Source organism: Rosa chinensis, chromosome 3, assembly GCF_002994745.2.
Source record: "Rosa chinensis cultivar Old Blush chromosome 3, RchiOBHm-V2, whole genome shotgun sequence".
Classification (NCBI taxonomy): Eukaryota; Viridiplantae; Streptophyta; class Magnoliopsida; order Rosales; family Rosaceae; genus Rosa; species Rosa chinensis.
This window is the reverse complement of record NC_037090.1, coordinates 29,096,351-29,121,564: the sequence shown is the minus strand read 5'-3', so window position 1 is coordinate 29,121,564 and position 25,214 is coordinate 29,096,351. Positions and strand designations below refer to the sequence as shown.

Here is a 25,214-nt window from a genome sequence, read left to right as displayed (position 1 = left end):
AAAAAAAAAGAGGCTAAAACTTTGACTTTTGCTTTCCTATAATACAAAAATTATAGAGAAATTGTTGGAGTTGCTCTAATTTTACTGGTAAAACATATCATTGTATTAAATGATTTCAGTCAATGTCACAATAATAAATTTAAAAAGTAAGATCTACTATAGGTCAAACTTACCAATTGCCACGATACTTGTAAAATAATACTTACAAAGTACAACACAAAATAAAAGCACTTTGCATTCAAAAGAATTCTTAATTATTAACTACTTTTATCTAGTCACTCAGTAGTGGTATGAGAGCTATGTAATACTTCTAAAAATTCTCATAATAGAAGGTATGTGAGTACAGACCAGACACATACAAATTATGCGATAACTAACTCCTTCCCTAAAGAGGAGTTACCTAGCTTGCTTGTGGAGAAAACTACTTGTATATTAAGAAAAGAGATATTATTTCTTAAGCCTTGTCATTTCCTCTCATAATGGTTTTTTACCATTCTCATTACACACACACATAACTAAGCATGTTTATCGGGTCAGTAACTGATCAAGAAAATTAAGTTCAACCACTTTTGAATGTAAATCCAATAGTAGAAAGAATTATTTTAAAGTTGAGTTATTTTATTTTCAACCATTAGATTTAAATACGAGGGTGAATGAACATAGTTTCTCTAGTCAGTTACTGACTAGGTGAACATTAGTATATTGTGTGTGTGTGTATTCTTTCTCTCACTTACTACTCTTTTTGCTCATTTTCTCTATTCTCACTTTCTTACGTTGTAAATATATATATATATATATATATATAATTTTCACTATGATTATATCTCATTTAACTTCTCACACACCTCAATTATAAGATGAAAAATAAAAACTACGGTTTCTCATACACATAAGGTATAACGTTAATTTAGTATTACTCTAGTCAAATAGGAGCTTGTGTATGTATAGCTCTAATTATTGAACTTGGATGGATTGATTGGTTTAAGTTATACACAATACATTATTCCTATAAGATAAAGACGAGATGATCGAGAGATGGAGATGTATGGACCATTTATTTCTAAGATAATTAGAGTTATTGTTGAAATGTTGGTTAAGGCCGGCATACGTCTAGGTCATTTGACAAGGATGTTTTATACTTTAGTTATTTTTTTTTTTGGTAAAGGGGACAAGGAGGGAGAGAGGGAGAGAGAGTAAATGAATATAAAAATATAAATTTATAACAAATTCGATCAGGATTTTATTTAAATATCAAACTCAAAGACGAGACTAAAAAAATCCTAGCTTCGGTATTAGACCTTGAATTTAGGAACTTGTATCTCAAACCCAAAATTGGGTTCGTTAAATAAGGTGTGCTAAATAATGATTACTACTTTTTTTTTTTTGTAGAAATGAGAAAAAAAAAGGTATGATCAAGGGGCGTTGCAGAGGATGCAACAAATCCGGATTGTGCATGAAGTACGCTGCCGCATATGGGCTCGTCGTATGTACTCTTTCTTGGCAGCAATGGCTATGGAATTGGAGCTGAGGCATTAGAAATGTCAAGGCATATGTCGGGGCTGTGGTTTTTTTTATCATGGCCAGGATGGGTGGCTGAGATGGTATACTGAAGACAATCATCGACTCGAGGAGCATTGCTCCAACGTTGGAGGCAGCGCTGGTGGAGGTGAACGAGCTTGGGGATGGGTCATCTGGGCTGCTGGTCAGAATGGGTCAAGTTTGGCAGGAAGGTGGGGAGGCAGCTGGGACGGCGTCAGAACTCAGGTCGAGGTCTACAGCTCCTGTTTTCTCTACTGGAAACCCTAATTTGAAATTAGGGTTTCCTATTGGGTCAGGCTGTGCCTATGTTCCTTATGGGCCCAGCTGTGACTCTGCTGCATGTGTGGGCTTGAGATATGCTAGAGCTGGGTTAAGTGTGGGCTTGGGATCTGCTGGGCTGGTGGATAATGATGTTTTGAATGGACCTATTGCATTAGGACTTGATGCTGCAAGCCCAAGAATTTTGGGAATGCGCAAATGGTGTCATGATGAGTGGCGTATGGAGAAGAGGCAAAAACCTAGCTTGGCGATCATACCTATTAAATTCCATCTTGGGGATCTTGTGGAGGTTCCGGTTACTATTGGGAAGACCCCAAAGAAGAAGGGTCGGCCAAGGGGTCATCGAAACAAGCCTAAGTCTCAAGATGGAGTGTTGGGCAGCAAGAGGACCAATCTGATGCTGAGGTTGTTGGATGCTGAAGAGCCTGAGGTAGGTAATAACTCCGACCCCAAGGGGAAGGAGGAGGTACATGCTTAGGGTTTCAACAAGACAAGACATTCTGGACTCGAGTCTTTGAAGCAGGGGTACTCTCTATATGCTTTTTCTAAGACATTTCTAGTTGATATTTGTACCATAATTGCATGCCTGGCAAATTAAACTAAATGAATATTTTTTGGGCAAAATACTGTTTAGTCCATGTAGTTATAGGGTCTTGACGTTTCAGTCCCTGACGTTTCAATTTCACCTAAAAACTCCCTAAACTCTTAAATTTCACCCAATTGGTCATTGCCGTCAACTTTCCGTCAAAAACTCCGTCATCTTGCTGACGTAGCACTCCTGTTACAGTAAAATGACTATTTTACCCTCACTGAACAAAAAAAAAATCTTTTTTTTTTGTTCTTTTTTTTTTTCCTACTATTTTTGTTGACTCTTTTTTCTAAACTTTCTTTTCTCTCTCTCTCTTTTTTTTTTGGTTTTCTCTTTTTTTTTTTTAACTCTCCTCTCTCTCTCTCTCTCTCTCTCTCTCTAACTCTCTTTTCTCTCTCTCTTTTTTTTTACCTCTCTTTTTCTTCTTCTTTTTTTTAACTCTCTTTTCTCTCTCTATTTTTTTTAACTCTCTTTTCTCTCTCTCTCTGTTTTTTTTTTTACCTACTCTCTTTTCATTTAACCTCTTCTTCTTCCCCTCTCTCGTCTCCGTCCTCGTCTTCACTGCAAACCCAAGCTAAGAGTGCAGACTATTGTGATCTTTGCGCCACCATCTTGCAAGCCAAAACCTTGCCGACCCATCACCGGTGGCGTGCCCGCTGCTCCGAGCAAGTGCTGGCCATTCCACCATCCATCCATCATCTCCGTCATGCTAGCAAGCACTACCACCCCTCCCAATCACCCTTTTTTGCAGCAATCTAAGGGACAACAGTCCATCACCCAAGATTCCAAGAAGCATTAAGAATTTTGATAATGTAATTCTACTTTTTGTGATACTCTTCATGTTGTTTTAATATTTTATTAATATCTTATGAGGTATCATGATATAAATTTAATATTACTATAAAAATTTTAAAACATTTGAAATTAATAAATGGGTCGGATTAACGGATTGAGTATCCGTTAATCCGGCGGATACGGATTTAGATCGAGCTATCAATGATCCACCGGGTTAACGAAGTGGGTTTGGATCGAATTTTTTCTTAAGTAAATGGATTTGGATTTAGGTCAATCCAATCCAAATCCGATCCATTTACAGGTCTACCGAAGAGGAGAGAGGTGGAAGAGGAAGAAGAGGTAAAAAGAAAAGAGAAAAAAATATAATATAAAAAAAGAGAGAACAAATAAAAAAAAGAAAAAGAGAAAAGAAAGTTTAGAAAAAAGAGTTAACAAAAATAGTAGGAAAAAAAAAAGAACAAATTAAAAAATAGAGAAAAAACAGTAATAAAAAAGAAAAAGAACAAATTAAAAAAAAATAGAGAAAAGAGAGTTAAAAAAAAGAGAGTAAAAAAAAATGAAAACAGAGTAAAAAAAAAAAAAAAAAAATTTTTTTTTTGGTAAGTGAGGGTAAAATAGTCATTTTACTGTAGAAGGAGTGTCACGTCAGCAAGATGACGGAGTTTTTAACGGAAAGTTGACGGCAAGGACCAATTGGGTGAAATTTAAGAGTTTAGGGAGTTTTTTAGGTGAAATTGAAACGTCAGGGACTGAAACGTTGAGACCCTATAACTACAGAGACTAAACAGTATTGTGCCCATATTTTTTTCCTTAGAAGGGGAGATTACTCTCTTAGATTAAGCTTGTTATTCAGCGAGCGTCCCTTTGAATTTTAATGAGTCTAGTTGTGGCTTAGATAGGTTATCCGGTTTGTCCTAGATTTTCTTATATAAGTTCTATTAAACTCTGACCTGTTAAAAAAAAAAAAAAAAATCTCCACTTGTCTACCCTTAACCTTTAGAGTATCAATTGTTTCAAATAACCAACAAATCACAATTCACTGACATCACTACAATTTTTTTAGTTTTTTTTTGGCATGCAAAAGCATCACTAATTGAAATGAAATTTTTTTTGACAAAGTAATTATATGGATTTCATTAATACGGTAAGGCTAGAATGACTATTACATATCCTTCCGCTACCATGTACAGATAGTCAAGAAGTTGTGATGTAAAACACACCACGATGATACATAGTCTAGATCATTCATTCAAAAAAGTCATGCTCACTTATTCTAGTGAGCCTATGTACTATGAAGCAAAGCATAGTAATAGGCAACATACCCTAAAGGCTACATCTTTTCCTTGCCCTTGGAGCTAGGGCTAGTCGGCTTTTCCGAGTGGAGATAGGAAAGCACATCTTCAGCAGAGACCTGTTTCTTTGGCTTGGGAGGATTCTTGTTTCGGGACCCTAATGGCCGTCCTCGTTTCTTTTTGAAAGTGGAGTCATGGGAAACATCTCCCCTAGGCATCATGACTTGCGCAAGAACCAACATTCCACCTGGTGTTTCTACTAGTCCCACTAATTTGGCAGAAAGCTTGATTGAGGCAGCAGGAATCTTCATCTTCTTTGTTGGTGCGGGTGAACCGTTGTGGCCAACTACAAGCTGCCCTAGTGTGAGCTTTAGTTTCTTAGGAGAGGCAAAGGGAGATCCAGGCCTTCCTCGCTTCAAGGGAGACTGTTCTGCGCTAGGTACTAATGCAAGCTGCTTGTTGGCTACCTTTGAGGTTTGCAGATTGGCATGACGGAGAACCAGAGGTTTGTGCAGTTTGGAGGTAGAGCCAGAGCTAAACAGACATCGTGCCATAGGAGGCAGAATGGGCGTTTGGATGCCTTGAAAACGAAATGCACCTCCACTAAAAGTGCAGTGCGCAAAACCTACAAAAGAATTAGGCAACTCCACCTTGTTTTCAACCCGTTTTGGATCCAATCTTGGTTGAGCATCTTACCTGCGTACAGGCATGCCCCATTCTCATGAAAGATAAGACTGCAATCTCGACAACGACCAAGCAGATTTTCAAAATAAAACGAGATTTCCTCAATAACCCCCGGCGCGAGCTTTAGGATTTTTGTCAGGAAGAAGGATTTGGCAATATGGTGTGCCACATGAACCCTAATGTTACCTGTTGCCTTGAACAATTTCTCATCCCACTCCAGGAACCTGCCTGCAATTGAAGCAACATTCACAATTGTATTCTTTACCTCTAAGGCTGGCGGTATGTTATGCAGCTTCACCCAAAAAAAAAAAATCATGCATCTGAATTGCAGTTGGGGATTGCAATCCATCATACTCATGGATGATGACTGGTGCACGCTGAAAATACCAAGGCCCGCCTCGCAGGACCTTGTTCCTGTCCTTGCGCAGATCAAAAGATATCACAAAACGCTTCTGTGCTCTTTCCTGGACCTTGAAAGCGGCGTTGAGAACCCAAATACGCTTGAAATGGCGCTGCAAATCCTGTGCAGTAAACGGCTTTGGCGTGAGAGGTTGAGCCAGGAGGTATGCCTGAGAAACTCGCCTGGTATTTGTTCCTGGCATCTTGGAGATATCCACCACATCGTCGCCTAGGAGAGCCAGCGACGATGAGAAACTTGTTGCAACATCATCGATCGTTGCCATGGAGAGAGGGATCGAGAAGCAAATATGAGAGTGCTAGGGTTTTGGGGCGTCAGAGCGGCGCCTAGGGTTTTTAGTGTATTATGTTTCGACAAAGTGAGTGTTTCTTTGTTTTACGAAAGAGAATATAGTTGATAAGGCCTGATCTAATTGAAATGAATTGGGATTGATTCATTGATAAATATATCTCTTTGCTAGCTACATATTATCTAAATCAAATCTCACCCACTAATGATCCTTAATGATTTTAATCCAGCCTCCAAAATAAAATCATACTATATAATATGACAAGAAATCTCGGCATTAATGTATCAAGAAATTAAAGATCAATATCGATCTCAACCCCCATCTCTACTGATTTTCTCTGTTTGAATCTCAACTAAGAAAGTTGTTTTATAAAATAACATCCTGGCTAAAAGGTCATGGTGCTTTGTAGGACCATATAAAGGGTCAATTCAGCACACAATTCATAGAAACAATAAGAAAAATATACAAGTCTAGGCTGTGATCATCATCACCACAAACCTCCATAGTCTCCCTTTATATTGTCCACCTCCCAACACTATCATCACTTGTCGGCCTCTTTACTTCCATCATCTTCTATTCTTCTTCATCTCTTTCCCTCTTTCTCTGCAAACTTTAGCATTCTAATCAAAACTCCATTCCAATTGGGTTCACATTTTAGAGTCAGAATAATTCAAACAAGCCATGAACCTCCAAAGAAGCAATAGCATTAGTACTAGCTCCACCACAACTAGAAAAATCGTCCCTTCAAACCAGTTCATCAGATCCTCTTCAACAGCTCTGACACCACCTCAACATCATCACCACCGCCGTCGCCAAAACGACGACGTCTCCAACAAGCTACTGATTCCCAAACACAGCTCTTCATCGTCCCCGGTCTCTTTCGACCACCTCTCCAAAACCCAGACAAAGATCTCCTCACTCCTCCGCTCTTTTCTCAACCTCATCTCCTTCCCAGCCGCCATTATCAACCTCCCCGCCAGCTGCAAGTGGCTCGCCATCTCTTCCCACCTCTCGGTCACGCCCTCTCTCGGCCGGAAAGTCACCGGAACCCTATTTGGTAACCGCCGCGGCCACGTCAGCTTCGCCGTCCAGCTCGACCCCAGGTCCGAGCCCGTCTTGCTTCTCGAGCTGGCCATGTCCACGTCTTCCCTCGTTAAGGAGATGTCTTCCGGACTCGTCCGCATTGCTCTCGAGTCCGAAAGGTATCAGGGTTCAGGCCGTGGTGGCGGCCGGAAGCCTTTGTTTCACGAGCCTACCTGGACCATGTACTGCAATGGGAGGAAGTTGGGGTACGCGGCGTCTCGCATATGCGGAGAGTCCGACTGGCACGTGCTGAATACTGTCGGGAGCGTTTCAGTTGGAGCCGGGGTGATTCCGGTGGTGGACGACGGGAAAGTGGGTAGCGGCGGGTCGTCGGAGGGTTTAGGCGAGTTGCTTTACATGAGGGCTCGGTTTGAACGAGTTGTGGGGAGCCGTGACTCGGAGGCCTTTTACATGTTGAATCCTGATGGGAGTAATGGAGGTCCAGAACTCAGCATCTTCTTGCTTAGAATATGAATTGTGTAAAAGACAACAACAAAGGAAGAAGAACAGAAATTAAAGAAATGGCGGATGCAGATGTGACTTTATGTAATTTACAAATTTTAAAATCCGAGACCATGTGATTTTATATCTTATTTTGTTCTTATTGGTATATATGGTTGATACTAGAGAGTACATCTTTCACATGATGCATGCATTACAAAAAGGTTGTGGACTACTTGTGGCTAGCTAGCTTATTCTCTCTGGTGATCTCTGAGCTGTATTATTCACTGTAATTGAGTTTTATAAATGCATATTTACGTACATATATCTAATTATCAGAAAGATATCGACCTTTTTATCTGTATATGCATGTTTAAAACTTCAGCTCTGTGAAACTTTACTGCGTGCGTGCATGTAGGTATTAGTTTATATTAAATGTGCAAGGACTTCTATATATATATTGCCACGCTTGTCGTCTCCCAAAACTTCTTTAGGGAAAAGCCCACCAAAAAGAAAAAAATGTTCTGTGGTCAAACTATTAGGAAACTTATCCAAAAAAGAAGAAGAAAAGGTAAGAAAAATATTTGGGAAGATGAACTACCATAAGGTTCTGAGATTTCATTCAATTATATTGAAGTATCTGTTATGGAAGAGTAGTGTAGTAGTTTCGTTTATTTCGTCTTCTCTTTATTTTATTGATGATTTCAGATCGACATGCTATCGAAGAGTGTCGGCATTCAGGTTATAATTAAATTCACCTGGAAAAACCATAGGAAGGTTGAAGTAAATGTGAAAAGAAAGAATTGATCGGACACTCATCAGGTTATAGGTTCATGGTGAACTTCATTTACACAAGTCAAGTGGCTCTAGACCACGGAGTGCGTTTACAAAGAGGTTGAAACGCTCGCTAAAATAACTACTTGATTGGGAAGGGATATGTCTACGCGTTTCCATAACAAGTTTCGGATTCCATCGCGGTTCATGTTGGACATGATCTTCGTTAGAAGCCCTTAAAGAGTTAAGGGAAACCGCTGAACACTTGAAATTCGATTTTGAGATGAAGGATTATGGGAGAACACGATTATGTCTCAGTTTGGAACTTGAGCATCGTGTCGATAAATGCTTAGGCATTTTGACAAGGTCAAACCTTCAAGCACCCCCATGATCGTCCGTAGTCTTGATCCTGAAAAGGATCCTCTTCGTCTGAAGGATGATGACGAAGATGTGCTAGAGGCAGAAGTGTCTTACTTGAGTACAATAGGCGCATTATTTTACTTAGCCCAATGCACAGGACCGGACATCTCGTTTGCAGTGAACTTGTTAGCTAAGGTATAACTCTGCTCCAATGCGACGCCATTTTGATTGGTGTAAAAGATATCTTTCAGTACTTGAGATGTACGATTGATATGGGCTTGTTCTATCCCTACAGAGAGAAGATGGATTCAGACCCATCACACACCAGAAACGCCGCCAACGCTGGCCTGCGTTCTCTATCCCCATCCCAAAACGATATAAGTGTTTTGGAAGGTTTTGCTGATGCTGGGTACCTCTTTGACCTACACAAAGGTCGCTCCTAAACTGGTTAAGTGTTCACAATGGGAAGAGACCGTGATATCTTGGAGGTCTACAGAATAGACCGTAGTCGCTATATCTTCGAACCATGCAGAGATTATTGCTCTTCACGAAGTGGTTCGTGAATGTTTATGGATTGGATCCATAATCACGCGATGAGCCTACGAGCATTTAGGATAATGCTGTTCGTTCTGAACAAATGAAGCAAGACTACATCAAAGTGACAACACCAAGCATAACCAGCAACAACAGACTCTCCTCAAATACCAAAGTGAACTAGGTTCAATCTGAGGATAATATGGCAGACTTGTTTACTAAATCATTGCCCAAATCCACGTTTGAGAGACATGTGGCAAGAATTGGCTTGCGAAAATTATCTGAACTCCCATGATCGTAGTCATCAGGGGGAGACGCAGACATCAGGGGGAGATGTCTACATGTTCACCTCGAAACGTGAAGGGTGTGTTGTGCTCTTTTTCCCCTTTGACTGAGGTTATTTTTGTCCCACTGGGTTTTTTGTTACTCGGCAAGGTTTTTAACCAGGCAATGAGAGAAGCACCGCGTTTAGGCAACACAAGGGGGGAGTGTTCAAGTAAACCCTAATTTGGCCCAAACTCTAGGTTACTTGACCTAGTGGTAATATGGTTAAATTAGAAGGATCTAGATTCCTATTCAATGTACGATTACTTTCCTTGTATGATTGAGATTCTATACATTGTAATCCTCTATATAAAGAGGCCCCTATTATCAATGAGAATACACAGCGATTTCCTCTCAATTTCAGTTTCTCTACAACAAAAATGAAATTGAAAACAAGTTAAATTCATCATTTAGGGGACGTGTATATATGTAAATTATAGTCTAATAATAGCAGATTTGGGTGACTGGACTAGCCATGAGATTTGGGGAGATGGATCTAACCTTTTAGAGATCATATTGCAAAGACATTGCAGACGGGGTGGAATGCAGGGGTTGGTCGGCTCATTGTTTGGTGGTGGTGATTGGCATGATGTGGTGCCTGATTTGTATTTTATTATTTAGGATGTTGGCAAAGTGAATCTCAAATGAGGTTTTATGGATCTAGCTCGCTCTGAGTTAGATCAGATTGCCAGGGCACAAGATTTGAACTGCTTGTGGATTGGTGGTAGCGATGGTGTTTATAGCCGGTGTTTTTGGGAATCCAGAGGCTTGTGCCAACGCCATGGCACAGCAGGACAAGAACAAGCAGGTAAAAGTTATCATGGTGTCACTGATTTCTGGTTTCAGGAAGTGTTGTGGGAGGTTATCACTTATCACTTCCCGACCTTTTTTCTTTTTTGCAAAATTATGCCTACATTATATTATTTCAATAAGAAAAATTGCGTGGAGAAACAAAAATTTAACTTGGTTTATCTTTGCCTTGCATAAGATAAGTCCTCAATTTCTCAAGACTTGGTAAGATAGGATTATCTCTTGCATCCAATTTGGCTTCTCTTCTTTCTTGTGGCAATTGAATAATATGGAACATGTATGGTATTAAAGGTCTATTAAAGGGCTATTAGGGGGCAATAGAGGTCTGTTAAAGGTTTATTGGAGGGCAATAGACGTCTATTAGGGGGCAATAGACATTTTGAATTGATGTAATATTCTCCTCGTTTTTTTTTTAATCAAAGTTTTTTTTGTCTAGATTTAGGGAGATTAGTTCCCATTTCGGTAATCGAAACGTTTATTAGGGGGCAATAGACGTCTATTGCCCTTCTATTGGGGGGTAATAGACTATTGGGCAATAGACGTCTATTGGGGGGCAATAGACCTCTATTGCCCCTCCCCTCTATTGGGGCCAATAGACTTCTATTGGGGCCAATAGACAATAAAGGTTTTCAGAAAAATCCGATGGGTGGCGGCCGATGGCGGGTGACCTGATTCCGACCGCTGGTGACCGGATTCCAAAGACCGGTGACTGGAGTCCTGCAAAAATTGGCCGGATTCCGGTGGCAGGTGACCGGAATCCGGCAACCGATAACGGGCTCTGGCGAAGTCTCCTATGGTTTCTCTCTCTATCTCTAAGTAACAAAGGGGTGAGGGTAAAATGGTATTAAAAAAAAAAAAAAAAAACCTTAATGGGGTATTAGGGAAGACTTTCTTAGAGTGTTTTGGGTAAGAGGGAATAAAAAAAAACTTAATGGAATAAGTAAAAAAAAAAACCCTAGAAATGGGATAAATTGACAAAAACCCTTTTTCTTCTATTGAAATAATATAAGGCAGTAGGCATAATTTTCCAAAAAAAAAAAAAAGAGTTCTGAAGTGAATGAGTAAATAAGTAGATGAAATTGTAAAATAATAATAATAATAATAATAATAATAATAATAAATAAATGAATAAGTTGATGGAAGGACATGATTTTTTTTTTCATTTTTTTTTATTATTCAAAGAAATATATATAAAATGATCATATTACCCCTCACACTTAGATGGAAAATGTTGAATTTAACGGAAGGGTTGCAAATCGGCAGTTATCACCAAATTCAAAGGGTTAATTTTTATAATTGTCAGTTAAAGGTGTAAATTGACAATTATTGTCAAGTTTAAGGTGTATTTTCAAAAAAATGATCATTATGGAGTATAGTGAGTCTTAGCTGAGGTGCACTTTAGGCCCAGCCATGTTAAAAAGGGGTTGTGCCCGTTTGCCCAAAATTTCATGGTATTTTGCCCAAAATTTCATGGTATTTTGCCCAATCAATCCATCATGCTTGTATTTTGCCCATTTACACAACTTTTAAGGGAAAAGACTCATAAGGGTAGTCATTTCTAAAGTAGTGCCTAATGTATCCTATGCTGACTTTTGGGTCCAAAATTCACTTTTTCTTAGAAAAACTTGTTCCAACTTCTGAGAAAAACAAAACTAGCCTTCAACATGCCCAAGTTTTTCACCTAACGGTTACTTTAACAGGCAGAATCACTGCTGCTTGTTTCTATCCTAAGCTGAGGTAAATTTTCCTAACAACCAGGAAATATGAACTTAAAGATAGTATAAGATACTGGCCGAACATGATTATGATAACAGAAACTAACTTGCGAATTTAAAACTTGATGAAGTGGGTGAACACACTGAAATTATTCATATAAACATAATTACAAGCCAAGAATTCAGAGCCTCATTCTTAGGTAAACAGCTAAAAAGCTGTTTAGCTATCCATAAGAATGATTACAGTACTTACTTGAAATGAAAGCACACTACTTCTCACTAGATAGGAAGGAAGAGCACACTGCTACTATGGCTTTCTTCTTTGAGAGAATATGATTCTGTCTCAATTTTCGAATGCCTTCTAAGGGAAGCTAATGCTCCTTATATAGGGAGCGGAACTCAAATTACAATTCAAAACTACAAAATGTACAGGACGACTCCGTGATTTCTTGCTTTCTTGAGTGCTCCTGCTGGTGGAGGTTGGATGGGGAAAAACAGATTCTTTTAGATGAAATGTTTTTCACATGCCTTTCTGAAAAGCAAAAGTAACTTTTGGAAAAAGTCCAAAAGTACTTTCGGTGCTTTCTACACCTGCTGCTTCACATGTTCTCGTCTGTTTCTGAATTGTGACCAAGGACAAACGAGTCGTTATCTGCCTGGGCCATTCTAGCAGTTGTTGTATTGTCTTCGATATCTGTATCAACATACATCTTGTAGTGGTTGTCAGTTTCACGCCTTTCAACCCACTGTAAGCATGCCAGTGTCGAATCTATCTCTTTCCTGGTGAGAGATAGGAATAGGTCATTGCTGACTACATCAGGATGGTCGTATGCAGTGATTATTGTTTTTTCTCCTGCTGCTAGGAAAGTGTTCTTGGTGTCTTCAGAGATGATCTTTTTGATATATTCTAGTGACATGGCCTTCATCCATGGGATGATTGAGTTTGGCTGACCATTGTAAGCAACACAGGCGGGCTGAAGATACCTTCTTTGAATGATCCTCACATAATGATATGGAGAAATGCATTCAACTTCACCGTTTGTTTTCTGAATCCATTCTAGTGGGGTGGATCTGAACTTCAGTCTTAGCATACAGTCATTTCTTCTGATATTCTTGACTGTGTTGACAATGATAGGGGGTAGTCCCTTAAGATCATCATTTGTTTTAGTCCACAGATTATGGACAAAACCATTTTCAACAAGCCAGAGCTTGTGTTCTTGAGGATGTTCACTCTGAACATTGACTAAGTATCTTCCAACATAAGGTCCAGCGATAATGAAGAGAGTTGGAGGAATACCTGCCTCAGAATTATGCTTTCCTATCAAATTATGGAATTCGAACCAATCTGACTCTTTCAGAGCTATGATAGGAATTCTAACACTTTCTGGGTCTTCCAAATAGTGAATTTTTTCACTTCTAACAGCACTTTGCTGTGTTCGGTTTTGTTCAAACTGTGGTCTTGCATTTTCATAGAGTTCTTCAGCAAGTGCAAAGAGAGCTGGGAACATCAGACCACTGCTTCTTTCTTGAAAGGCAAATAAAAGGTTATCCAGAATTGCCTTCTGGTGATAAGCTAGTCTCCTGCCAGTTCTGAACACAGGAGCATCAAAGGTTCTTAATTCATAATTAAAAACATTTATAACTCCAGTTGGAGTTGGTATGCTTTTTGGCAAAGCAGTAGCTGTCAACGGTCTTGATGAGCCTTTACCGTCTGCAGTTTGAGACGGGCTAGCCAATCCTTTACCCTGGGATTGATCAGTTGAGGCCAAGCCTTTCGGACTTAGCAGGTACCTTTTAAGGATTTTTTTCTTTAGGTTCCTCATTAGTTTCATGTTCTTTCCCAGTTCTTCTGCTTCTGGGATTACGACCTTCGTCGTCATCTCTTTGGCTGAACATTGCCAGTTCTCTGGTTAAGGAGTCCGGAAGATAGTTCTTGTTTCCTGTAATTAATTCAACAATATAATCATATTGGTTAAGAAACAATTGCCAGTTAGCTAATCTTCCTCTATCAACAGCTTTATCAAGTTTAAAATTTTTGAAATTCTTTACTCTGGCACAATCGGTGCGGATAGTAAAGGTTTTCCAAGAAAGGCTGGAGAATTTAAAGTTTTTTTCTTGACAGCCAAAATTTCCTTTTCCCCTGTGGGATAATTCAGTTCTGCAGGGCTGAACTTGCCACTACAAAATTTACAGATCTTTTCAATGTTAGTTCCAGGGGTTTTTGCCAGAACAACACCAGACCAGTAATTATCACTCGTATCTGTCTAGAGGATAATTTCATCATTTTCCTCTAGTTGTTGTAGAGGAGGGAGGTTTTTGCAGAGATTTTTTATCTGCTTCACAATTTTTTCATCATCTGCAGTGAAGTTCCATTTTCTCTTGGAACTTGTCTTAGGAGATAACATTGCTGTTAGTCCTGAGATTTTGGGAATGAAATTTCTCCCATAATTTATAACTCCTAAGAATCTCTCTAGACTCTTGGCATCAGGAATTTTATCTGGGAATTTCCAGATCTTCTCAAGGATATGAGGTTGGAGTTTTATGACTCCATTCTTGATGTTTATTCCTAGGAAATCAACTTCATCGAGGATAAAGAAGATTTTCTTTTCATCTAGGATAATTCCATGCTGAACTATCAGCTTTACAACCTCATGGAGGTGTTTCATGTGTTCTTCTTTGTTTTTGGAGAAGACGAGGATGTCATCAATGTAGACGATGCAAAACTCCGCAACATGTTTGAAGATGTTGTCCATCTTTCTTTGGAAGATTGAGGGAGCTTGCTTTAGACCAAAAGGCATTACTAACCATTCGCAATGTCCTTGTGGTGTTCCAAATGCAGTGAGAGGTACACTCTTAAGATGCATCTTGACTTGCCAAAAGCCCGACTTTGCATCGAATTTTGAAAAGACTTTAGCTCCTCTGAGCTGGTTGATCAGTACTCTTACTTGAGCAATTTGATAACCGTCTTTGACAGTCTTCTTGTTGACATCTCTGTAGTCAATCACCATTCTAGCTTTTCCTCTAAGGTTTTCTGCATGATTTCTCACGTAGAATGCTGGAGCATGATGAGGGCTAGTGGAAGGTTGAATTAATCTCTTGTTCAGGAGATCTTCAATATCTTTTCTAAATTCTTTCTGATCTTCCTCTTTGTATTGAGGAATGGCTTTAACATAACAGATAGCATTCATATCATGTAATCTTAATTCACAGACTACTGGGTCTTTTTCCCAAAACTTCTAGGGGACTACATCGATATTCTGTTCAAGTAGATTCTTGATTTTTTCAAGAGTAGGTATTTTCTGAGATTCAAGCTTGTTTTGGAAGTGCTTGAGGTTATGCTCATGGATGAAACTAGCTTCTTCTTCTTCACTAGTTTCCTCTTCTTCTTCTTCAAAAGATTCTTCAACAAGTAATTCTTCTTGTTATTTGATTTGGAGAATGGTTTCAAATTTGGGTTTGTAGGGGGTAAGATCACCATTATTCTGTTGCGATCTCTGATATTGTGTAGTAAAGTTTGGACCTACTACGCTTTTGGCCTGGGTAAGCCTGTCTGCCCAGTACACCCGTTCTCATTTTCTGAAGCCTATCGCTTCTTCATCCTGGATAAATCTCTGTTGGAGAATAAAATCATTTCCCAACAAGAAATCTGATCCCTGGCCTTCAGATTGCCAAACATTATGGATGATAAATGTTCCTCCACCAATGGTGATGTGAACATTTTTTGCTACTTTATTCATGGTGAGATGGCTTCCATCAAAGGTAACACCAGTAGCTGTTCTTTTCTTATCTTCTTTCCAGAGTTCTTCTAGAATTGCAAATCTCTTTGCAACTGTGAATCCTGATCCATTGTCTACAAATGCATGTAGATGATATTTTTTATGATTAGGGAATTTGAGTCCAATCTCTATGTAGTTGCTATATCTACTAGTAGAGACGACCTTCGATTGTAGAAGCTCATTTTCTTGAGCTTGTTCTTTTGGAATGAATGATTTACATTCTTCTGGAACAATTTATGGTGTTTCAACCAGTTCAAAATTTTCATCGATTTTTTCTTCATCGATAATTTCTTCCTTTATTTTTGAGGAAGATGGTTGTTCCATGATTTCTTGGAACAGGGCTTCTACCTTTTTCTCTTTTTGATCAGAGAAATATTCTTCATATTCTTGTTCTACCAATTGGCTGACCAAGCCATTCTTGGTTTTTCTTCTTGCTTCAGCTATGAAGCATTCTTTGTGATAAGTCTTTTTCAACCTTTCACAGAACATAGGAAGTCCATTCTTTTCGTGACATAAGCAGTAGTCACAAACGAACGTACCAGGGTTCACCTGATAAAAGGACGTTATTGCTTCCGTCTTACTTTCTTCCCAGTTTTTGACATGTAGGACATTCATCTGTCTAGATTCTAAGTACTGTACTTCATAATCTATTTCAGACTCAGATGATTCTTCTTCTTCAGACCAGGCAGAGTAAACTGACCTGTCGTCTTCTTCATTATCAGAATAGGCTATTTCATAGACTTTCATGTTTGCTGTTTCTACTATTAGCTCATATTCTTCAAAGAAAGATTTCGTAGATCTTTTTCCCTTTTCCGGGCATTCATTGGCATAGTGCTCTTCAGGTTTGCATAACCAACATCTACAAGCTTTCTTGCTTGGTTGTTTATGCTGATGAGTATTCTTCTTTTTCTTAAAGAATTTCTTTTTAGGATCTTCATCCTGTTGTTTCTTGTAATTGGAACTTTTTTTGAATTTCCAATCCTTTTTCTTATTATTCTTTCTGAATTTTTTAGAGTAATATTTTTCTTTCTTCTTTCTGTGGAACTTGGATTCATGACATTCCCAGTTGGTTGGCATATCCAGTATTCCATAGCAGAAATTTTCAACTCCTTTGAGTTGTTTCTTGGCCATCTTAGCTCTAAGATTGGCTTTGCATTGTTCTTTCAGTAATTGCCTAATTCTGTCGGCAATTCCTCCAACTGAAAATCGTTCAATTGGTTTTTCGGCTATGCTTTCTCGCACAGCTGTTCTCCATGGTTTAAGGAGTTTCCTGTGCAATAGGTTGACTAGATCAGTATTTTCTAGTTCACCAATCGTACAGTAATATTCTTGAAATTCATTCAAGTATTCTTCAAAATATCTGATGTTACAGATTTTGAGAGCATAGATATTTGATTTGGCCGTTTCTTTAGCCTTTTCACTCAGATTTGAGAGATCTCCACAGAACTGATCGTACAGGGGTACTGCAAAATCATAAGGAGATTTTGAATTTTTTATCTCTTCAAGCCAGTCTTTCCCTCTGGCAGTTTCTTTGAAAGAGAAATAATATTTCTTTGCTACTCCGGTGAGAGTAGTTCCATAGTACACCTGAAGATCTGGTGCTTCAAATTTTCCAAGGGTTAGAGCAGAAGCCATCATCAGGCTATCAACCCATTGGTCAAGAGTTTTGTCTAGATTTAGCCAAATTCTATGGGTAGAAATTGGTATTCTAGGTATATTGTCCTCTGGGACAAATCTTTGAGAATTTCTTTCTCCATTTTTGCCCGTAGGGGCTTTCTGAAAAGGAAGTTTTACTTTTCCTTTCTCTCTTGTGATGACTGTTTTGGAATTGGAGCCTTCTCCATCTTCCATTTCAATATCCTGATAGGGAAGGAGTTTTCTTTCCTTTCCTAGTTTGAACCTTTTCATTTATTCGATTAGTTTCTCTAATCGTTCAGGATTTTCGCAGCTTTCTGCTTAATCATATAGATCATAGAGCTTTTGTGCTCTAAGCATATTGACTGGTCTGTTCAGATCAGCTTCTAAATCTTCTTCAGTGATGGACTCTGATGGTTCTTCAGAGTATTTGGTACCACTAACACTAGCTTCTCTAGTGCTGTAACTTCTTCTAAGAAAGTTGTTGTTTATCCTGATATTCTCAGGACAGACGTCACTTTTTCTGTGATCGTCAAATTTTAGACTGATATCTCGAGTCTTTCTGCTTTCATATATTGCCGCTTTGGCATTTTCTGCTGGTTTTTTCGGTCCAGACAATTTCCATTCAATAGGAAAAGTTACTTCATTCCAAGTAACCTTGTGAATCTATTGTGAATGATTCTTCTGGCTGGTGAGGAACCTAGTAGTAAGACCTGGAATATTTGATATTCTTGTCTTTGGTTCTACTGTGGTACTCATCAGTTTATAGTATATTATATATACTATTGCCAGTTCTTGCATATCTTTTTTCATGGATATGCCATATGTCTTGACTCTCAGTCTTAGACAGTGAGCTGCATCTTTCAAGCTGGTTGAGAAATTTGGGAAGCAATTGAAATAAGCTACTTGATTGCATAGAGATGCCTCAAGGGTTCCCAACAGACTAGCTTGAAAATCTGTTAGTCTATTGTCTAATAAGACACATAGGACTGAACAGTTTATGCCTTCTCGAGCTAAGATTTTTATGCCTACTTGGACTGCTCCAATATGCATAAATTGATAATTTTTTGTTCTTGCTCGGGTAACTTCTTCAGGAGTGATCATCAGAAGATCTGTCTCTCCTGTTGTTGAGGGGGTTGTAAATTCCAATAATTTGAAGTGGTGGCTATCCAACACATCAAACTTTCCCCTTTTATAGATTTGCTTGAAATCTAATTTTGGAATTGAGGCATTTTTTACCTCCTGTTCAATTTCGTTGAATTTGAATTCTTCAGCATTGAGGAGTTGTACTCCTTTCTTTTTCCCGAAGATACTCATTATTTTGACATCTCTTTTTTCTTTCGGGTCTTCATACCGAATACTAGTTTGACTAGTAGATGGTCCAAGAAAAATCATGTTTGGAACAGGATTCTTCTCAGGTTTTTCTAATGGTTTAAATCTATTAGCTTTCTTTGGTTTTACTGTAGGCACTTTCTTGTCCTTCAGTATATTTTTCATAGAATCCAGCGTTTTTTGCTGTTCATTGATTTTTCTACTAACACTTGTTAGCTTTTCTTCTTCCGTTTTTGGAAGTTTCTTGATATAATATATTTTGTTTTTCAATTTTTCTAATTGGTAGATTATAGCAGGTAATTTTTCTAGATGATCATAACATCTAGATAGTTCCTTCAGTAGGATCTGATATTTTTCATCAGAAGATTTTAATAGAGAATTCAGTCTCTCTATTATTAAATCAGACATTGTCCCCATTGGGGATTCCCCTTTTGAGCTATTTTATAAGCTCTGATACCAGTGATTTGCGGATCTAACCAATGCTCAGATAATCAAGAGGTTTTTGTTCCTCTTTGAGTATATATAAGAGATTTTCAATATCCTCTTCTATTTTATAGATTCTTGTTTGAAGTCTAAAAATGATATCCCAGTAATCGAGAGTTTCTCTTTTGAGACTTTCTCTGAAGCTTTTCAATTTTCTCAACTTTTCTCTTTCTTTTCTCAATTCTTTGCTAGTATTCTTGCAGATAACATTTAACTCGAGTCTATCTACGATCGAAATTATGAATAGTAATTTTAATTGTCTACCTTTGAATTCAGAGGGTGAAATTTAGTTGCAATTATGATTTAGATCAATAACTTCGAGATGGGCCCACCACGTTTCATAAAAAAGTAAAATAATAGAGAAATAAAATAAAAACAGGAATTGAAGAGAGAGGGTTACTTATGGGATAAACTGATAAGTGAAAGGAATAGTTGAGAGGAAAAGAGAAAACTTTTGTGTGAGTGGGGTTGAAAATAAGTTGGTGGAGTGTATGGGGTTGTATTTGGTATTCTATGGGTAAGTGGCCATTATCCCTATTAAAAATGCGTGTATTATGAGTTTATGACCCCGGCACCGGGCACCCATCTGAAAATAGCAAAAAATCCGGCAAAGGAGATGAAAAAAAAAAAAAAAAAGTCAGTGGACCAAATGAAAAGAAAACAAAGAACGTCTTTGCCATAGCCGAGTATCACACCACACCCAGGTGTAGTTATCACTTCGTGGGGCTTCTCTGAACTCTTTTTACCTCCAAACTCCCAAGTCTTATCCACCAGCAGCAACTTCAAAAACCAAATCTTTGGGGATGAACCCACTCACCTCAACTCAATAAAACCAACCCTTCCAATTTCCAAACCAAAAAAAAATGGCGGCAGCAGCAGCAGGGGCTAGAATAAACTGCTTTTTCTTAAACCCCATAAATCCCCTCAACTCCAAAACCACCACCCGTCTCACCACCCACCTCCACTTTCGTCTTTCAAGAAAAACGCCACCCACCTTTTGCACCCGCGCCTCCGCCACTACTCCCGACGAAACATCCGCCGCCGCCAATGACCCTTTTGTCCTCACAACTCCTCTTTATTACGTGAACGCCCCTCCCCACATGGGCAGTGCCTACACCACCATCGCCGCCGACGCCATTGCTCGCTTCCAGAGGCTGCTGGGCAAGAGAGTCATTTTCATTACCGGGACTGATGAACACGGTGAAAAGATTGCTGCCGCTGCCGCAGCTAATGACTCCACCCCTGCACAACACTGCGACCTCATTTCACAGTCTTACGTCACTCTCTGGAAAGATGTAATTGCTTTCAACCCACCTTGGAAATTTTACTGCTTTGGTGAAATTTGTGTTCAAGTTTTTGACTTGGGATTTGTGGGTTTTTATTATTTACAGTTGGATATAGGTTATGACAAGTTTATTCGGACAACTGATCCCAAGCATGAAGCGATTGTGAAGGAGTTTTACTCTAGGGTCCGTGACAATGGAGACATTTATAGGGCTGACTATCAGGGACTTTATTGTATCAACTGTGAAGAGTATAAGGTACCAACTATTCCTATTGAATCTTTCTTGGGTTTAGATGATTGTCTTCTGTTACTTTAGCAAGTTTACATGATTGCTTGTTCAGCGAAAACCTCTAGTGTTCTTTTCAGTTAGATGCATTTCTAGAGAGTTACTTTTTCAAGAATCGGTTCATAATGGCTACTTAGAAACTGGTCGCTGATCATTAGCTCTATATATTCTGCAGGATGAGAAAGAACTGCTTGAGAATAACTGTTGCCCCACGCATCTAAAGCCATGTGTTGCACGGAAAGAGGATAATTTCTTCTTTGCATTGTCCAAGTATCAGAAGCCGCTGGAAGAAACTTTGGCCAAAAATCCGAATTTTGTGCAGCCTTCATACCGTCTTAATGAGGTCAGAGAACCAAAGAACATTGGTTTGCTCAAGTATAAAACTTTTTTTTTGTACATGTTGAGATAGATGTCATTACATTAAAGAGCTTCATTGAGAAAACAATTGAAATTGCTGATAACAAGATCTATACATTGCACAACAATAAGAACTTTCTTTTATCTCTGTAAAGCCTTATAGCTTTTTTTCTTGCTCTTAAGACCTAAAGTATGCTGTTCCTTTTCCTCAAGGTGCAAAGTTGGATTAAAAGCGGCCTAAGAGACTTTTCCATTTCTCGAGCATTAGTGGATTGGGGCATCCCAGTTCCTAATGATAGCAAGCAAACCATATATGTTTGGTTTGATGCTTTATTGGGGTAAAATTCCCTCTCCTTCGCTTCCCTTCGCCTATAACTAATTGACTCTATGCTTGTTAACTTCTGAGTTCTTGTTAAAATTAGTGCCATTAGGTCATATATTATTCCAAACATATGGCTGACATAGATTAATAACTGAGAAAAGTAATGGTGACCTATCAGTATATCTATCATTACTTATCCTTATTGGAAATTTGTTATTCATTTTACATGTTCAAAATCTCTTGTGCAGTTATATATCAGCACTTTCAGAGGATATGGAACAACCTAGTTTAGAAAGAGCTGTTTCATCAGGATGGCCTGCCTCGCTACACTTGATTGGCAAGGTATGATGCTACCCGTGACTTTTTTTACGGACATTTTCACAAGTATCCTGAATCCTGATTGCTATTAGCAAGGCAACCAATGACCATATTTGAGTTGCGCTCTCTTCAATAACCCTCCTCTGGAAACCTTATTGTTGACCACCAATGGTAATTTAGATGTGCTTTATCTTTCACTGTAGACTTAAGGATATTCATATTGCCACCTAGTGATCTGGCACTTGTCAGGCTAATTGATCTCCGGAGTCTGGTACTGCATTGGCATTTTGGAGATTAAAACATTAAGAAAGGCAGAACTTATCTGCTTGGTAAAACTCCCAGGATGGATTTCATGAGATTCAACCCCCTCTTTTTGTGCACAGGGACAAACAGTAGTTCTATACTTGCATATGCACAAACTGTTAAATTTTGTACCATTTGATTTAGTCAGAATCTCATTTTTGTTTAAGGTCAAACAATTTGTTCAACATGATCTATATATTCCTTGGCAGAGGACCAGATAACCTAACATTGTATTCAAAATAACATGTTCATTTGCAGTTCCCTGCTTCTAAATTGTTTAAGCTAGGAATATGTTCGGGACTTTTGTCAAAAGCATCTATAGAAGTAGATTGTTCTTTTTCTGTGTTTTTATTTCTCCCTTTCATATTTATTTACAAAATTTCACTTGGAAATTTGCATATGTATGAGTATGTGTACATGTTCTATGTATATGATGGTGTTTTGTTATTCTGTAGGATATTTTACGTTTCCATGCAGTATACTGGCCAGCTATGCTAATGTCTGCTGGACTGGGCCTTCCCAAGATGGTGTTTGGCCATGGGTTTTTGACAAAGGTATCTAAACTCAGTATATTTTACTTCTGAAAGTAGCTACACCTGTAACTCATGTATAATACAATTTCTCATCGAGCTATTGGTATTGGAATCATAGGTTAATTTCCAGTCCTCCCAATTTTAACTGTTTGAAGCCTAGGACATGGCATAGTTTCTGAACTGTAAAGTGGATTCTTTTTAGTTTAAATATGCTCAATCATTGCTGTATTCATCTAGATGTGTAACATGTCTGTGAATCCAATATCAGAGATGCCACAGGTTCATTGAATGGTCTTGCTAGAAATTAATTGTGAATAGAATTTGAGTGATGGAGTGTCATTTGACTTATTGGAGGCATTAAATATGATCAAACTCGTGTGTCCGGTCCTCTTGAGTATAACTTGTCAGCCTCAACTACATGCACTCTGATCAGTAGAGCATGATATTCAGACTGTTTCATTAACTGAGTCTCTGTCTCAGTAGATTGGAGACAGCCTTCTGCCATCTGTCAATAATTGATAGATGACTATGAGTTCTTCAAAAGCTGCAGTTATACTGAATTAACTCATTTTGCAATGGTTTTCTTAGAGTGTTATAAAATAAAAGTTGTCTCGAAGTCTTCTTTGTATGGATGGTTAAGAGTCTTAACCCTAATGCAGTAGGATAGGCTTCTGAATTAGCTGTTAGTCCTTTAGTTCTTAAGTTGATATGATCTAGAGTCAAAACCAGGGCATTACTGAAATCATCTCTCTGGAAGGTGATATTATAGATGCTCATCCAACTTGAAACAATAACAGTAGTGCAAGTGAGCAGGAATTTTGAATTTTCATCTCATGTATATAATTTCATGTCATGCAGCAATGCTTTTTATTTTTAAAATTATAGGATGGTATGAAGATGGGGAAGTCACTAGGGAATACAATTGAACCAAATGATTTGGTTCAAAAATTTGGGTCTGATGCGGTCAGGTACTTCTTCGTCAGGGAGGTGGAATTTGGTGGTGATGGGGATTATTCAGAAGATCGTTTCATCAATATTGTCAATGCTCATCTTGCCAATTCAATCGGTATATCACCGCAACCTCATTAATGGTCCTTTTGGGTTCATGATAGGCAATTTCTTCACTGTTATTATTTTTTGACAACTTTATTTTTACTATATTCTACAGGAAATCTGCTTAACCGCACTCTGGGGCTTCTTAAGAAGAACTGCCAATCTACTTTGGTAATTGATTCAAGTATCGCAGCTGAAGGAACTACATTCAAGGACACTGTGGAGAAGTTGGTAATATTTTCATCAAACTTTGAACACCATCATGATTTCCTAGTGTACAAACTAGTGGAATTACTAAATGTAGAAGGTGGCTCAGGTTTGCAGGCCATGGAAGCCTTCTTGCAAGTATTGTTATTCCTGTGTTTAACTGGTTGCAACCTTTTATCCTAGTCATCACAACATTTTCATACTTCTATAGGTTGAAAAAGCTCGGGTTGATTATGAAAACCTCTCACTATCATCAGCTTGTGAGGCTGTTCTTGAGATCAGCAATGCTGGAAATTCATACATGGATGGGCGTGCACCATGGTCTCTCTTTAAGCAAGGGGGTGCTGCAAGTGAAGCTGCTGCAAAGGTGGTCATTTTGCATGTCATAAATGTGTGGGTTTATCTGTTTTGTGGGTTTGTATGTGTTCGTATTTCCTTCAATCACTAGCATAGTTGTACATAACTTTCATTTCGCTGCAAAAGGAGGTGTCTAGGTAAATCATGTTTCAAGTCAAACAACATAAAATAGTGATGCTTCTCTGAGAATGTAGGCCAGTTGCTGATCATATATCAGCGTGTTGAACATTTGTATCTGAGGGGCAATACATAATTGCCTTTTCTAAAATTCTTTTTGGTTTTGGAGCAGGACCTTGTGATAATACTAGAAGCAATGAGGGTTATAGCTATTGCATTATCCCCTGTCACACCAAGTTTAAGTTGGAGAATATATCGACAGCTTGGCTACTCAAAGGATCAGTTTTATGCTGCTACCTGGGTACCTCTCAACTGCTTGTTGCATGAATGTATTTTTGTTATGCCTGAACTATCTAGCTACTTGTTTGATAAACTAACAAGCAGTTTTACATCGCAGAGTGACACCAGGTGGGGTGGGCTTAAAGGTGGTCAGGTCATGGCTCAACCTCAACCGATCTTTGCAAGGATTGAAAGCCAAACAGAAGAAGAAAATAGGGTCGAAGCACCCAAAAAGGTGAAAAAGAACAAGTTACCACAGTCTCAACAGGTGGTTGAAGCTTAAATTTCTGCCCTTCGTTTCATTTTTGGTTTTCCCCAAAAAACTATATCGGATCAACAAATTACTCAGCAGTCAGCACCTTGTTCTGCTGTTAAAGATTAAATCCATTTTGTGTAATGATTGTATCATATTCTTGACAATATGCTTTCCCGTAAGTAATTATGTCTTTTCTGAGGAAACTAGTATTTGCGGAAACCAAGTCTATTATCTCCTTTCCGATAGAAAAAGAATGAGTCTTGTAGCTTCTTTGCTTTTGAGATGTCAAAGCTTCTTCCGGGGCGATGCCAGCCATATTTTAGTGCAGCACAGGCATTGGAATAGCATACAATTTGATTGTTTACTGTTACTGTCTTACTGATCTCAAA

At 38.6% G+C, this 25,214-nt stretch overlaps 2 protein-coding genes across 3 annotated transcripts; both read left to right on the top strand.

Annotated features, from left to right (window-relative positions):
* Positions 1–6,438: 6,438 nt before the first annotated feature.
* LOC112193435 (protein MIZU-KUSSEI 1) lies at positions 6,439–7,613 on the top strand. The gene has a single exon (XM_024333584.2). The coding sequence runs from the start codon at positions 6,567–6,569 to the stop codon at positions 7,440–7,442; it is 876 nt and encodes a 291-aa protein (XP_024189352.1). The 5' UTR covers positions 6,439–6,566; the 3' UTR covers positions 7,443–7,613.
* Positions 7,614–19,811: 12,198 nt separating this feature from the next.
* Positions 19,812–25,044, top strand: LOC112192777 (methionine--tRNA ligase, chloroplastic/mitochondrial). 2 transcript variants are annotated; one of them, XM_024332645.2, is made up of 11 exons: positions 19,812–20,447; positions 20,544–20,693; positions 20,899–21,066; positions 21,294–21,418; positions 21,651–21,744; positions 22,479–22,577; positions 23,442–23,622; positions 23,725–23,840; positions 24,028–24,207; positions 24,463–24,591; positions 24,688–25,044. In XM_024332645.2, the coding sequence occupies exons 1-11, from the start codon at positions 20,016–20,018 to the stop codon at positions 24,850–24,852; spliced, it is 1,839 nt and encodes a 612-aa protein (XP_024188413.1). In that variant the 5' UTR covers positions 19,812–20,015; the 3' UTR covers positions 24,853–25,044. The 2 variants fall into 2 exon arrangements, with proteins under 2 accessions (XP_024188413.1, XP_024188414.1); XM_024332646.2 differs by having other exon boundaries at positions 19,817–20,447; positions 24,028–24,183.
* The last annotated feature ends 170 nt before the right edge of the window (positions 25,045–25,214 follow it).

Bases quoted from the DNA above. Each gene is read 5' to 3' on its own strand.
- LOC112193435 (XM_024333584.2), top strand. From the start codon at position 6,567: ATGAACCTCCAAAGAAGCAATAGCATTAGTACTAGCTCCACCACAACT.
- LOC112192777 (XM_024332645.2), top strand. From the start codon at position 20,016: ATGGCGGCAGCAGCAGCAGGGGCTAGAATAAACTGCTTTTTCTTAAAC. The intron at 23,623-23,724 runs GTATATCACCGC...TATATTCTACAG, and splicing joins TCATCTTGCCAATTCAATCG to GAAATCTGCTTAACCGCACT. The intron at 24,592-24,687 runs GTACCTCTCAAC...TTTACATCGCAG, and splicing joins AGTTTTATGCTGCTACCTGG to AGTGACACCAGGTGGGGTGG.